Source organism: Falco peregrinus, chromosome 8, assembly GCF_023634155.1.
Source record: "Falco peregrinus isolate bFalPer1 chromosome 8, bFalPer1.pri, whole genome shotgun sequence".
Lineage (NCBI taxonomy): Eukaryota > Metazoa > Chordata > Aves > Falconiformes > Falconidae > Falco > Falco peregrinus.
In genome coordinates this window covers 16,004,455-16,020,520 of record NC_073728.1, presented here as the reverse complement: position 1 = coordinate 16,020,520, position 16,066 = coordinate 16,004,455, and the positions used below count along the sequence as shown (strand labels likewise).

The following is a 16,066-nucleotide window of genomic DNA, read 5'->3' as shown; positions in this document are numbered from 1 at the left end:
TGTAAGACTTTCTGGCTGCTTTTCCTATGCTTACTTTGGGGGCAATAGAAGTCCTGTCCCGGGACACAGCAGCTCTGTTGTTTCAGCACTCCTCATAAGTTGTTATGGGCATGGAAAAATGGTCCTACCTGGAACATCAGTAGATCCCAACATGGGTCATAACTTCATAGGCAAAGGTCAGGAGTCAGATGTCTTTTTCAGCTTTATCATTGCTTGAACCTCCATATATTATTCTTGAGCTTTAGAATTGAAAGTATTCTGCAGAAACTTTCTCTAGTTAGAGTTGCGTAAGTTTGGCACCAGAGACTTGAACTGAAAATTTAGATCAAGTCCTGACTTGACTCAGGCTTAGTTCTGATTTTAATTTAACAAAAGACAAAGATTTGCAGGGCTAGGCAAAGATTTGAAGAAAGTAAAACTCTCTGCCAGTGTCCATGTGAACAGATCTTTAGCAGTAGTAGTGGAAGAAATTAAATCACTTTTTGAGGAAGAGTAAACCAACACGTGAAGATTTATTCACACAGTACAAAGTAGGAGTGAATCTGTAACCCAGTCTTGTTATGCACAAATTATTTGGTGCCACGGCACGACCATTACAAGGACTTAACCCCAGGAGTGTCTGTCAGGCACCACTATTAGTACTTTGTGTCTTCTCTTTGAGCAATCAGAAACGCTAACTACATCTAGTATATTAAACATGATTTAGGAGCTGCTTTTACAGCATGTTATCTGCACTAGAATTAGTATTATAGGCATAAATAATCAGCCAGTTCTAAATGACTGTAGAGCATGTTATCCCAAAGGGTCCTAAAACATTCCCAGAAGACAGACAAATAGCAGGCGGAGTTGAGTGTGCTGCACAAAAGCAGGGAGAGGGTAGGAGAGAAACTTTTGACCTAAGGCTCTAGGACAATAGGTCAGATCTCCTCCTCTCAAAGGGGTGCGTGAAATTTTGACGTCCATGCAAAGCAAGCCTGACCTCCAGGGTGGAAGTCTTACGTTGGAGTGAGCCTTCAGGAAGTCACAGGATTGAGGATATCCTTCTGCAATTTGGACATGTTCTTTCAATGAATTCCAGGACCAGGACACACAGTAGACTCCTACCCTGCTAATGAATGGTTTCCACACAGAGCAAGACCATCGGTTATGTAAGACCAGCTGAAACTGGTGGGGAGGAGCTAGGCTGCCAGTTGCAAATATACATTTATTGTAAGTTAGTATAAGGAACAAGTTGCTGACCATGGGCCATCTGCAGGAAATGTACTGTAGATGATAATAGTCTCTATTATGATAGACTTAACCAGAAACAGTTTTTGCAGAAAATAATGTCAGAAAATCTTTCATCTTCCTGTCTGTGACAGCAAGCCATGAGGTAGGAAAAAAATGTAGCAAACTCCACAGGTGTGGGTGACAGCTAATGCTGACATAGCTATAATGTAGGCAGGGGTTAAATTCAAAAGTCCTTCTGATTTTCATATAATTTCCCCTATTGCCCACAAACCACTTCCTTTGCTACCCATGAATTCTTTCCAATCTTCACAGTAGACAGAAGGCTGGTGCCTCTGCATCAAGCAAGCATGAAGTCGGTTGCTGTAACTTTCTGGGTCCTCTGCTTTCAGTTTGAAGCCCTGTACGGTGAGTAGTATTTTGGATTATTCTCCTTGAAGTAGATGTTTTTATGGAATCTAACTTGTCCAATGATGAGAGACAGTAAATAAGGCATGTTAGCGAGGGGTTGGAGGAAGAGGTAGTTAAGGGAAACAGCTACAAAAAGACTGCTCTTGACTTTAATATCACTGGAGTTAGAGGGAAGAGATAATTCCTGCCAGCACAGGGCACTTGCTCTGAAACTAAAAAGTACAAGTTTTTATCGTTTGTATTCTTTAGCTCATCTGCTCAGTGTTACCCTCTAGTTTGTAAACCTGTCCCTGTTCAGACTGTAGTGCTCCAACCCTCTTCTCTTGCTGGGCATAAGGTCTTACGGCACTGTGACAGTGAATGGCTTTATAAAGAGAAGCCAAGTTACTGATATTAAACCTGCTCTTGTTTGGGCAAAGAACTTTTATACTATGAAAAATGTATATGGTATGGAAGAGTGGATGAGATAATTTTGGTGCAGGCTTGAAATGCAGAGTGATTTGAAAGGGAACGTAGCATTCCTAATGCTGTTTGAGAAGGCACACAGTGACAGCACTGATATCAGTCCAGCCATAAACATGGATGTAGTGCTTTACCACAGCTACACAAAGTAAAATACGTTTATCTGTAGCCTTTCTGAAACCCACATACTACTGGGCCAGGATGGAAATACATATAATATCTAATTAAGAAGAGTCTTTTTTTTTCATACTGTCCAAGGATTTGGTATGATGTGTTATACAAGTAGGACCCGAGATTTAGTGCACACAGTTACTAAGCGCCATCTAAACATGTTTCTTCGAAGGTCATGCCAAGGGCTATTGAGTACATTTGCTTCTGTAATTCTAATGTTACAGGATAGGTTTTTAGTCCCTCTGCAGAATTTAAGTACTCCTGAGGTTTCATACAGAACTTAAGCTTTCATTTAAATAAAAACCAGTTTCCAGCTCTTTAGGTGATACAGATACGCTTCTGAAGGTTAACTAATACAGTGACAGTATACTGTGCTTTCAGATAGATTGTTAAGATGAGTGAAATCACAGGGATGGAAGGATTGTGGTCAGTACCTCTAAAAGGACATGAGCTGCTTTTTCTCCTCGAAAAGTTATTCTTAAATCTACTAACAAAAAAGCCTATCAATTCTGTTAAATATTTCTCGGCTGGTCAATTTAGCAGTATACTTGACCAGCATACTTCTACATGTGGCTGGAACTATCTAAAAGGCCCATTCATTGTGGGAAGAAATAGGCTGCAATTTTAAGGATGCAGATAATTGTTCTATCTGGTTCCAGCATTTCTCCCTTGTTTCTGCCTTCCTTCAAATGCGAAGGGTAGGATTTGGACACGGGGCTGGGGACAGGAGATGGCAGGAGAAAGAGACTGCCTGTAACAAGAAACGGTATCAGGTTTTTTACCTTACAGTGCTTTCAGCATAAAAAGTACTAATTATTATAATTCTTGCTAAAAAGAAAAGGGTTGTAAAAGATCAGCTTTATGTAAGACACATTGAAATGATACTTTCATTTAGAGAACAAGGTAACACTCCAGAGAGTGCTGCCAAGCACTGTGGCAAGGTTTTGGGAGTAAAAGCGGAGTAACTTCTGAGATTTTGGTTTTGGGTAGTTTTTGTTGGGTGGTTTAGTTATTTGGGGTTTTTTGACTTAGCGATTAGCAAGCCCTGCTAGTGATCTACGGATAGTTTTTTTTCAATGTAAATAGGTCACAGAAGATGATATATGTGTATTATGATTTGATAACCCAGTTGTGATAAAGAAATCCTTTGTAAGAGCATGGAGCCTCTCTGGTGCCTGTAGAGAAATGTAGCCAATGGGATTTTGTAGTACAGCGCTGTAAGATTCCATAGCACTTGAGGCCCTTGCTATGAAACTTTGCACACAAGCTTTTGCATGCCAGCATTTGCAAAGCATTGTCACACATTGTCACACACAAAAAACATTGTTCACCCACAAATCTCCTGTTGTCAATACAGGAGGAAATCATGGTAATTTCTTAGAAGGTGACTGAAATATTATCAGGCACAGCTGCTGTGCTAGTGGTATATTTTCTAAGAGTTTCCATATTTCACAACATATGTTATACCATAGAAATAATTGAGATTATAGATGGCTTCCTAGAGTAATTCTGGCCATTACGTGCTTTGCCCAGAAGCACTGCTTTCCTCTTTTAATCTTTGATTCTTGAAAGATAGGAACGTGTTAGTTTTAGACATATGACTAATGATACTGAATTGACAGTGTCATCTTTCAGAATGCCTTGAAAGGTCAAAGCTATAGCAACGTAAAGGAACTGTGTGTGGTTTCATTACACATTTATTATTAACAAAACAGGCATGTTTGTTTTAAAGGCAAGGTCTGCACTCTCCCTGCTCATCTTCAGAGACAAACACACCCAAGTGAAATTATGCTTGTTCTTTGTATTACTTATCTATCTCTTTTCTGAGAGCAGGGGCAGATAAAAAAACCAGCAAGAAAAAGAAAAGCAGGGGTATTCTACTCTCCTACCCTAAACTCCAAGTTGTAAAAATCAAAAATGATTTTAAAATTTCTGTTAGGATCAAAATGTGTAATGGATTGGTGATGTTTGCAAATAGCATTGGGTCTGCCAAAGAACAACCAGAAAGCTCAAAATTGCAATTCCATTAAATAAAAAATAACCTGCCTTCCATTGGCCTCAGTGTCCAAGCACACTACCACAGAAATTCCCAAACCTCTGCCGTAGTGCTTTCCCACTGCAGCAAAGATGAAATCAAGACGCAAATTGTCATGGTTTAACCCCAGCCACTAACTAAGTACCATGTAGCTGCTTGCTCACTCCCCAGTCCCAGAGGGATGGGGAGGAAAATCAGAAAGAGATGTAGAGCTTGAGGGTTGAGATCAGAAACTTAATAATGGAAATATTATAATAATAATAATGATGATGATGATGATGTTAACAATAATAGTACAGTTATAATGAAAAGGAGGGAGAAGGGGAGAGAGATGAAATCCAAAAGGAAAGGAAAAAAGAAAACAAATGATGCATAATACAGTTGCTCACCACCCACTGACTGATGTGCAGCCAGTCCCCAAACTGTAATCACCAAGCCCCAGCCAACCTCCCCAGTTTATATACTGAGCATGACATCCTATGGTATGGAATACCTCTTTGGATAGTTTGGGTCACCTGTCCTGAGTGTATCCCCCCCTCCCAGTTTCTTGTGCGCCTCCAGCTCTCTGGCTGGCAGGGCCTGAGAAACTGAGAAGTCCTTGACTTAGTACAAACATCACCCAGCAACAGCCAAAGCCATCAGTGTGTTACCAACATTGCTCTCGCACCAAATCCAAAACTCAGCACTGCACCAGCTACTGAGAAGAAAATTAACTCAATCCCAGCTGAAACCAGGACAGAAATGCACATGACTGTAAATACATATACATAGAATGTACACACACACACTCTTTCATAGTTTAACACAGCAAGATGTTACTTTCATAGATACATTTATCCCTTGGATTGACATCTGAACCACATTTGCCTTCACACTCTGCTTCTCGTGAGGTGAGCCAGGAACAACTCTATGTAGCTCCACAGTGTGATAATGCTATTAAACGAATGAAAGATTTTTTTCCCTCTTGTCTCAAAACCTTCATATGTAATTGAATTAGCTCTTTCATGAAAAATACCAAAAAGGATCCTTATGGCCAAATGTAAGCAGTTTTATTACTGAACCAGTGAGATTCTTCTGTTCATTTTTAATAATACTGTGATGTAGTCTTTTATTCACATAGTTTTTGAGGTAGTATTAGGGAGGTTTGGTGAGTGAATCTCTCAATATTATTGGATGATTAAACCTTAGTTTCCTATCTCCCATCCCACAGTACATTTGTTCTGACTGTAGCTTGGTAAATGACATCCCAAATGTGTCTGGCCACTAACCACAGAGTGTTACAGGTCCATAGGATTACCCTAGAAATGAACCAGTACAGACAGGCACAGGAGAACAGCAATGAGGCACAAGAAGTGCGGAATAAACCACCTTTTAGTGTGCAGGGGGAGCATTCACATTAGGAGATGATGCAGAATAGCTAGTGAGTTGGAAATTCATATCAGATATCACCCGTTGTGGTCATCCACTTAGACAATTTTGTGTTTTAATCTCGGGCACTGTTAATCTCATTTTAAAATGCATTCTCTTTATACTATGCTAAGCACTCTTCTGTTTCTGTATGGTTACTTGTTTCAGAGGAATACTAATTGCATCACATTTACCAAAATGCTCATTCAGAGAAATACATTACTGAGTCTGTCTTGAAAATAGGAAGTTAAGGCTTCTGGGCCTGAGAGGATGTGAAATGATCTTTCAGCTTGCCAGAAGGTCACATGAACTACATGGTTAATGGCCTCTCTGCCCTTTTCCATTAAAAACAAGGATTAAAACCATGATCTCTGACAGGCATTTTAAACCACCTGGTATGAAAGGGCAATTTCATTAGCCAACAGCAAAACTGAACTATTCTCAGAGAAAAGCCGAGAAATGAAATTCAAAGCTGTTGCTTTAGCACTCAGAGCAGGGTAGCCCCATGCTCCTCTGGGGTTTTGAGGGAATATGGCACCGCTTGGCTCTGTAGCTGCCCTGACAGAGTCAGCATCTGCCTCTCCTCTCAGATGACCAGTGACAAATGTAGAGGTCTCAGCTACAGGTGGATGCTTCTCAAAAGTAGCAGGTCAGCTTAAGTATTCACCATGCTCCCTAGCTTCTGCTATAACAATACACTTGGTTTTTTTCTTCCTTTCCCTAAATAATTTGCTGTTGGGCCTAATTTTAAAGGTATATGTTACCAAACTACAGAGCATTTTAAAAGACCTTTACTTCAAATACTGTTCTCATAGCTGCTGCTTTCTTTCACCATACAACATGCAAGTCATCAAGAACTGTTTCTTTATTTGACCTTTGCTTTCAGCTTTTCAGACTATATACCATTATAAGGGCTTGCACTTTCTGTATCTGTGCCTTCAGCATATCTAGAACTCTATTTCACTGTGGCCTGGTGAGTTGTGTGTTTTGTCTGTCTTATCTTCACATCAGTGGTACAAGATGCCAAATACCTTGTCTGTTATCACACACTTAAGTAATAGTTCTGAGAGAAGTACAGGTATTAGAACCGTTGCAGAATTAGATAAGGGTGCTGACTGTGCACAGTAAACCAGGAAGAATGTGATAACTAGGAAGAGGGTAAATCAATCAAAAAGATATAACAATTTTTATTGCTTTCCAACTGAGCATTGTAAAGCGTCTTCCAGAAGTCCATTAGCTTATATGTCACACTAAAAATACTTTAAACAAGTATTCATTACAATGCCTTTGCCATTGGTAGTAACTGGGGAGCAAGAATTCAGAGAAGGATAAAACATGCACACTGAAAGATTGCCTCTGTCCAGAAAGAGCTGAGAGCATACAAAGGTACCCAAACGAGAATAATCTGTTCCTGTGAATACACGGGCTGGTTGTCAAAGGTAACAGGTGCTTTTGTTATCAAGAAAAAGATTCTTTATACTGTGTAATCAATTCAATACCTGGCACAGTTGGGGACCTACTTTGTGTGGATCTAGACTACCATGTAGCAGTAACCACAAGAATAGGATGGTGCATAAAAGTCTTTAAGTATTTGCCCCATATTTCCTTATCATCACAAAATCCTGATGTAGAGTATATTTCAGTCTAAGCAGTCCCTGAAGAACTTACTTAGGCTACCAGAAAACAAGGAAAGGCAAATACAGTTTGTTTTCTACTTGTCTGTGTACCTGTCTGTACCTTTAATTTTAGGGGACTGCAAAAAGAGAAATTCCAAATGAAACACTATCAGGCTGTGCTATGCTGCCAGTACTGACATACAAACCATTTCAAAGTGGTACATGGCACCAGCCAGCCAGGAAATTCCACTCTCAGTACTGCCATAGTGGGTGGTGATGGAGGCAGTGACTTAAAAAAACAAACCTAGAACAATTATTAAAAATGTGCCTGTCTCCTGTAATGGAGGCTGCCTATGCACAATGGACTGAATACAGTTTGATAATCTTGAAGAGAAAAAGTTGATATTGAAAAAGGAAAAAACCTGTATGTATTGCTTGAATATTTTCTTGCTGTATGTATTGGAGCATTTTTACAGAAATTCATTCTAGATGTGCCTTAAGAAGACATGTTGATGCAGTGTTGAGCAGTGGGGGAAACAGAATGAGTGTAGACCAAAATTGACACTTTGGTCTGGAAATGAAGTATGATGCTGGCTCGTTGCAGGCTCTGTATTCATGAGAAATCAAAAGTATGCTTTTTTTATTTGGGGACACATTTTCTCAGTATTTTGGGGGAAATTTTACTTTCATCTCAGCTTCTACTTATGAAGTACATTTATTATTTTGCAGAAGTCTTTTAAGAGCTAATACATGTCGTGTGTATGATCAATATTCGTTCCTGCTTAATGCATTTTTTTTCTACTTTGACTTTTATATTTTGTGCTTTTATCACATCGTATAATTTTATAGTGTAGCACATATAGGATCATATAGGCTAATGACACAAATTAGAAAATAACTTCAGCAACTTAACATGGCATAGCTCAGCCCCTGTTCTTGCATCTCTCTTCTTTACTTTTAAATAGGAAAAAAATTTGTATTTTTCAGGAGTTGATAGCTGCTCATCAAGACCGTGCAAAAATATAGGTAAGACACATTTACATAATTAAAGTTATGGTTTTAAATGCTTTTCTAGATCAGAAACTACTGCCTTGTATTGTCCTCTTTTTTGCAGCACAGTTTAACGCATTTTCATCTGAGCGAGTTTCCCATGCTGTTGGTTACTGACTTTACAAAGTCAAACTGGGAGGTAGCAGGAGGTCCTTGGTCAGTTTATTTTCTTTTTCTTCTCCAAAAAATGTGCAAAATGAGAGTGGCACAACATCTGAGAGTTTTTCAGACAGTTTTTGGGAAGGTCAAATGTGGTTTCTGGATTGCATGTGTGTGCATGCACATAGTGACATTTGTCCTCTACTCCTCCCATTAGTGATAAAGGTGCTATAGCCATTGAAGTAATTAGGTTTAAACTTTATGTCATGCCTCAAACCACTGTCTACTCTGGAAAGGAAAGATAAGTCTGGTGGTTAAGGCACTTATGTAGGAGTTTTGTCTTCATGTCCCATTTCAAGTTTTCAGCTACATCATCAAACTGGCTGGATGGCTTAAGTTTCAATCACATGGTTCACTTGCTTTGTTTAAATAGTTTCCTAAGATTTTGGGGATTCTTTTAATTGCTGTGTGAGTCACCATGCTTATTGGTTTTGTTTCTTCAGATCAACCTCATGTCTCTGACCCCCAGGTGATGGTGGAATTTGAAAATGGAAACTTCAAGTTCACATTCCCCAACCCCAAAAATGTGAGTGAGTTCAGCATGACCCTCTTCAAAGGGAATGAAAAGAAGGAGATCTGTGCACTCCATTTGAGTGAAGAGAAAGTTATCCCCAAGAGTAATGTCACTTACTGTCAGACAGAGCATTCAAATAGCAGCACCAGTTTCATTCTTAAAAATCTGGAAAGCAAGCATATTGACATTTATACCTACTGCCTGGAGATGTTCTTACCCCCTCCTTACATAGAATGCCGGCTGAAAGAAACCTATTTGTACATCCAAGGTAAGTTAACTTCTCTTCTCCCCTCACTTCAGTTTATTGATAAGTAGACATTGGGCATAGCAATGCTGCAGTGAAAAGTGTGACTGAAGTTTGCACAGGTATTTCTAAGACAGCTTAAAACTACTTAGCAGGGGGCTGATAACAATGGAGCTGTGTTGGCAGACTGCTCAGCATGGCCTCTCCATATTTATTCATCTTCTTGGTCAGGTTTTGCAGGCCATGCTGAGTTCTGCATATTGTTGGTGGCACCTAAGCTAGGTAGACTATGTCTTCTGGAGTACTGCAGTCCCACCTTTGCCTGCAGCAGAAATTTCCCATTGTCCATTTTCCAAGCTGCTGATTGTAAATCTTATGATTTTTTCTAGTTGTTAAAAAAAAAAAAAAAATCCATTCTGAGAGCTATCTTCATATGCTTAGGATTACAAAAAAAAGAGCTGTCAAGTATCTGTGATAGTGGTGGTATATGAGACTGATGCCACATCAAATGGCCACTCTGATGTGAAGAAGATGGTGTTCTCCTCTCTGAAGCAGGCCTTCAGTTTAGAGCCTTCTTAGGGCAGAAGAGGTCCACAACTACTGTGAATTTTTTGCCTTTTACTGAGAAGGGCTTGGACTAACTTCAGAAGACTCACTGCACAGGCTTTAATTTTGAACTGCCTTTCGCTCAGTGGATCTTTAGTATATTAAGCTGGAAGAGTTAATAGTGGTTTTGCTTACACCCCTTCTTGGTTCTTTATACAGTTCAGTTGCAACATGGTACTGCCTGTTGTCCTTCTGTTGCTATCTTTTCCTTTCTCTCAACACCAGGACTAAACAAAGATAGAAGCTGAAAAGCTAAGGCTACAATTATGAGGTTGCATCAAATTATCTCTCAGCCTTCTCTGAACTTAACAGCTTCTCAGAATCAAGCTGTGACATCCCTTTTGGTCTGCAGTGTTTCTGAAAGCTGTCAATTTCCATTTGTATGGATAGCCAGATGCTCATAGCTATTGCCAGATGTTTCATGCCCTATCATGTCTTCTCCCAGATCTGGGCAAGGATAATCTTGTGTCCCTCAGTTTGCCTTTCTATCCAAACATGACTGACAAAGTCCCCCCTTCTTTTGACCAGGCTGCCCTTTAAATCATCTATGGTACTCACTGAATGTAAGCTTAAGCCTTGCTCAGATCTGAAATACCATCATGCTCTCAAGCCTGGCTTGGCCTCATCTACACTTGCAGGCTGTGCACCAACAGTTTCAGCTCTCCTGCAAAACTGCAATGTTCTGCTTCCTGCTGAAAACACTTTTCCAAGGAAAATCCTTTGCCAGAGCTCACGTTTGCTATTTTATTGATATGAAGAGAAGAGGGGAAAGAATTTTCAGTTAGGTATAGCAGGGTTGGGGTTGGGGGGGAAATGCAAATTTTCTGTAATGACTGTTTTTCCTCCCCATATCCAGACAAGAAAGACTGCATTTCACTGGGATTCATGTCATGGATAATTATTGGCCTGATCATGTTTGCCATGATTTCCTGTGTCTGCTGTGTCATAGCCTGTTGCTTAAGGAATAAGGTAAGCAAGTCTATGAGATTCTGCAGAACTCTCCTCCCAACGGTCATGGATGGGGAACTTAATGATATTTAGAGGGTGGGACAGGCGTATACTCACTCAGCGTTTGATGTGTTTTTTGACAAAGAGACTGAGTTGTTAATTTACCACTGAAATCTGGTTATTGATGACAGCGGCCTAGATTTAATTTTTTTAAGACAAAATTGTTTATTGATTTAAAGGCTGGGAATCAAAGGAAAGAGGAGAAATGCTGCACAGGTCAGCAAAATTACTTTGGTAAGCAATTCACCTGATTGTTTTCCTCAAGAAGGGAAAACAAATCATAAGTGGAGCAATTCCAACTCTGTTCTGGAGCAAAGCCACTTAAACAAAGAACCAGGTGGCTCAGGAAAGAAAGGAGACCATGGACATTAGTTGTTCTTTTGGACAATGAAGATTTTTCATTTTCAGTTGGTTTTATTCCAATTTTTCTACGTGAGTGCCTGTCTATTCTGACTTTAATATTCCCACTGATGACAGTCAGAATAACTGCTCGACTTAAAGAACAAAGGCAGGAGTGGCAGAGGTTAGTGACCACAAATTAAATTCATGGCATTTTCTCTCTGTTGGCAGAATCAGCGGTGTGAATCCAACTCCCATGAGTACAACAGTGAATACATGCCCATGGCAGCAGTGAATGTAGCTAAAAAAACAAGAATCTGAGGTTGTATTAAGCCTAGTTGTACTTGTACCTCTGCTTCTAGCTGTTGCAAGGCTTTCTCTGGGAGGGAAGGAGCTGCTTGCTGTGTCTCCCTTTGATTCTACGTGGGTGGGTGGGTGGGATTGTTGCAATAGCTTGTTAATGGCGTTCATGCTGCCATGTAGCAGAAAGAGGCAATGAAAAGCAAAATCTCTGGAAAACTTCTGAATTGGAATGGTTAGCTGGTTCCTAGAAATGCAACTGCTTCACATCAGTGCAGAGTAATGATCTTATGCATGAGGAAGAGATGTGAAACCATTCCATTCATATTCTTTAGATGATTCATTGTACCCAAAATCTCTCTGGGGAAGTGATTTGTTAGATTTACTGAGTGTTACTGGCTAAGGGTAAATAATCTGTAGAGAATGAGGAACTTCCTAACTATTTTAGGCCTTGCATGTAGCCAAAATCAGTTTTGGATACAGAACAGAATCAGGATTTGGGGTGATTTAGATGTACGGGGGTTGCATGTAACTAAATTCTCCATTCCTATTCCAGGAACAAGTTGCTTGTGGCATGGAGGTACTGGCAGCAGAGGTTTCTAGCTACTTGAAGCCAGACAATGGGAAATCAGCTTTCATGATGGTCCCGTGCTCAGTCATGGAACACTCACTCTAGTACTGTACTGAGCTGTGTTCTGCTCTAGCCTTGTGCATTAACTGGCATGCTGCCTGATCCACTGACTTGTACGTGAAATGCTAACGATGTGTTAAAGATGTCAGCTTTTAGTTGAAGAAAATGTAGTGAGTTTGCTTGACAGTAGATTCCTGTAGTGCTGCTACAGGGGGAACCTTTTTTATTTTCTACAGTCTCCATGATAAACTTTCCACTGGGGACAAAAAAAAGGGAAAAAAAAAAAAGGCAAAAAGAGACTACCTCCAATGCAAATCCTCATGGCACAGCCATGAAGGACTGTCAATGTATTGTGCATGCCCTTTTCTTAGGGCTACTTTAGCCTGATTCTATTAACTCATCCTCACGCTCACTGTCAAACTTTTTAGCACCACACTAGGAGAGTGCAGTATGCACACACACTGTCCTGCACCAAGCTATGGGACAGCAGGGAACAAAAAATGAGACACAGTACATCAGGTATGTGCATCTGCATTTTTTGTGTTTGTGCTATCAGTACATCTTTGCCATTCACACCTTGGGGCTCCTTTTATGTAATTAAATTCTGAATTCTTTTACTAACTGAAGAATATATTGCAAGACTGCAATTGTTCTTTAAATCAGTTCACACCTGCAGGGTCAGTCCCTAAACTAGGAGGCACGATCGTTCTCTCCTATTTGTATGTCTTGCAGCACAAATACAGCAGTGTCCATAAGTCCAGTGTATTCATGGACTCTGCATTGCAATTATCTTCCTCTTGTGGTTGACACAAAACATTTACCAGTTCCCCAGTGGGTTCAGGGGTTACTTGACCGGCCTTAAATGGCTCAGAGCCTTCAGGATGAATGAAATGATCAGTCCTTCATGCTCCTTGTGAAATCCATCAAAACTCTGACCATAAATGACCAGCTGGGAATCCAGCTTGCATTTGTTGCCAGACACCTTTTGTCTGCTGGAAGCAAAGCAGTGCATTGATTCTGAGTTTCTCTATAATACATTCGAAAAACAAATACTGGTCAGAGGACACTGTTGTAAAATGTACATATCCTACTTGTCCAGCAAATGGAAGGCTGGTTTCAAATCTGATAGGGCAAACAGGGACTGTCAGGCATGAAGATGACATAAGCTGATATGTCAAGAACAGGGTTTTCCTCAGCAAACACCTAAATACGGAGAAGTATTGCAAAGAGAAGGTGCAAGTTGTTAAATGTGACATCAAGCAAAGGGGAAATGAGTAAAGTATCAAATGAAGTGGGGACTGCCAATTTCACAGTGGGTACCCTGCTTAGATAACCAGCTCCTAGGCAGACATGTAAAGGGGCACTCTGGTATGTTGGGTAACATTACATTCTCTCCTATAGTTCCCCACATAACCTTTGCCAAATTACTTGGCCTTCACAGCAAACAAAACTCTCTTCTGTACATCCACAAATATACTGATTTAACCATTTAAAAAAATATTGGTAAAATTATTGCCTTTGAAAGTTACTGTCTTTGAAAATTGTTGCTGAAAATAGCTAACCCCTACTGCCTATGAGAAATGCTGGATGGGAGACCCTATGTAATAGCAGAGTCCTTTCCCCTGTGACATTTCATGAGACTGAGAAGGAAATTCAAGGAATAAAGAGTTACTGAAACAAGGAAAAGCTTGAGTTTTGCCTTGAGATGCTGCTGGATAAAGGACAAATTATTTAAGTCTGAGCAAGGTAGTTCAAAATACATACATGTTGCTCTGGAGAGATAAATGGTTTATACTCATTGAAACAAAGCTTTTGGAAGTCTCAGGTTCCATCACTGCTTTCTTTTTGAAGAAGAGATTTTTATTCTTAATAAATCACTTTTTTATTATGCCCAGATGTCCATAAGAAAGTTCATGTATGCATGCATGTTGTGTGAAAGAAATAAGCTCTATAAAATCCACATGCAATAGTGTGAGAGTACAAAGCAATTTATCCCTGTGTAGCATCTTAGTGGGAAACAGGGAAAGAACTAAGGGGAGAGGACATGAAAACCAAAAATTTGGATCTGTTTCTATGCAGTGAGGTAATGACACTGTTCGGATCTATTTGTTTCCTTTTATTTTCATGAGAAAGTCTATTTTTCTATTGTTCCATCTCTTCTTCCTTTCTTTAAACCCCTTATGCCATATACAGATAATGTTCAGGATTGCTTTGGGACATTTTTCAGTTTTTTTCTGCCATTCTTCAATGCCTCCAAATCAAGAGGAGCTGGAATAAGATAAAGAATGACAGAATGGGGAAAAAAAAAACTGAAAAAAGTAACATGAGCTGAGTCTACAGACTGTGTGACAAGAAAGAATTAAAATAAAAGGAAACAAAAAAGGAGTCAATAAGAGTAAACAAAAAGCCTTATAATCTAACAGGTCAGCATTTCAAAAAGGAAAAACTCTCTTCGGAAACTCCTAGTTTTGGGAAAACACAATTTTAGCAGAAGGAAAAAAAAACCCAAGTGAGAGTATTTTAGCCAACTCTTCCACAAAATCCACTTTCACGACAAGCAGAAGCATGAGTAACATCGAAATAATATCCAAGAAATCAGAGGTTTGAGGGTAAAATAAATTACTAAGACACAATCTCAGGCTATGTTTTCTCTGTTTGCTAAATAATGGTTCAGGATTGTAACAGAAATTTTACGATTGTATGACAGTCCATGATGGGGGTTCTACAATCTGTCCCTCTCCCTCTCCACCTTTGCCTTCTATTGCTTTATGGGGAATATGACTGAAAAAGCATTTTGGCTGGGGCTTTTCCAGGAACTGAATCCCTAACAACAGTGTTTGTGTAAAACCAGGTTCTGTCATACAACATGTAACATAGGACTCAGTATCAGTAAGATGCTTTCATCCTTTCTGATTTATCATTCTGTAAGTTGTCCCACATGTATTTACACTCACTGATGCCCTTTAGATCTTCCCAGTCCATACCAGTATGAAGTCAGTAAGTCAGTAAACCAAATAGGTATGTACAGCAAAGAACTACTCGTAATCTCATTGCAGGTTAAGTCCTGAAATAAAAATTTACAACTTGAATAAATTTAATCTTGCTGAACAGATAGTATGACCTAAGGTGAACAGGTGAAAGATATTAAGGATGACAACTACGGCTACTCCAAAATTTAAGGAAGGATAAATGACAAGAATATCCTAATTTAAACACCTGTGTTTCTTGAGAAGGTTTGAAATCCAGACCTTGAGATATATTTTGCAAGCTTATCTTCCCAGCCTGAATTATGAACCCAAATCTGAATGCTCTTGGAGTTTAATGATTAGATTCAAGATCATTATTTTGTACTAATATATAGCACTAGGAATGAAATGACACTATGAAACATTGCGGGGCGTTTTCCCTTAGTACTGGTATTCGGTTAACTTCAAACTTCAAGGAGTTTTAAATTCTGTCATACTTCTTACAAGCTTTTACAAAGTTTAATTAAGGCTGGGGAAAAGAGGCTCTTGAACCAGAGTAAAGCAAAGTGAATTGAAACGAGGACTGTACACCATTATTATTAGTGTTTTACAATGTGGAGGGTCCCTTATGCATGTGAATCTGTAAATTGCCATGTAGAAGAGCACAACAATAATAAAAATTAAAAAAATAGAGGTAATGGAAATTATTTAGTTAAAAATAAATCAAATCAATTTGTGGGGATTTCTGTCCATATAAAGTTTACTGGGGAGCTGGATCTAAGTCTTTGCCTTTGGTTCACTTTAACTGCAGTGAGGCACTCTATATACTCAAGTCCCTTGAGCTGTCCAGTCCATCATTGCTATAGCAGTCTACTCACTGTCATAAAATTTTCCCATTTTCTTGAAAGATGAAATTTTGA

At 39.4% G+C, this 16,066-nt stretch overlaps 1 protein-coding gene across 2 annotated transcripts; it reads left to right on the top strand.

Moving 5' to 3' along the window:
* The first annotated feature begins 1,357 nt into the window (after positions 1-1,357).
* LOC101924341 (inducible T-cell costimulator) lies at positions 1,358-15,839 on the top strand. Of its 2 annotated transcripts, XM_055812902.1 has the most exons (7): positions 1,358-1,372; positions 1,543-1,635; positions 8,317-8,355; positions 8,982-9,320; positions 10,759-10,871; positions 11,481-11,571; positions 12,106-15,839. In XM_055812902.1, exons 2-6 carry the CDS (start codon positions 1,578-1,580, stop codon positions 11,568-11,570), a joined length of 639 nt encoding a protein of 212 aa, XP_055668877.1. In that variant the 5' UTR covers positions 1,358-1,372; positions 1,543-1,577; the 3' UTR covers position 11,571; positions 12,106-15,839. The 2 variants fall into 2 exon arrangements, with proteins under 2 accessions (XP_055668877.1, XP_005237076.1); XM_005237019.4 differs by lacking the exon at positions 1,358-1,372 and having other exon boundaries at positions 1,510-1,635.
* Positions 15,840-16,066: the final 227 nt, after the last annotated feature.

Excerpts from the sequence above, each read along its gene's own strand:
- LOC101924341 (XM_055812902.1), top strand. The coding sequence starts at position 1,578 with ATGAAGTCGGTTGCTGTAACTTTCTGGGTCCTCTGCTTTCAGTTTGAA. Across the intron at positions 1,636-8,316 it reads TCAGTTTGAAGCCCTGTACG|GAGTTGATAGCTGCTCATCA; the intron begins GTGAGTAGTATT and ends TGTATTTTTCAG. Across the intron at positions 9,321-10,758 it reads AACCTATTTGTACATCCAAG|ACAAGAAAGACTGCATTTCA; the intron begins GTAAGTTAACTT and ends CCCCATATCCAG.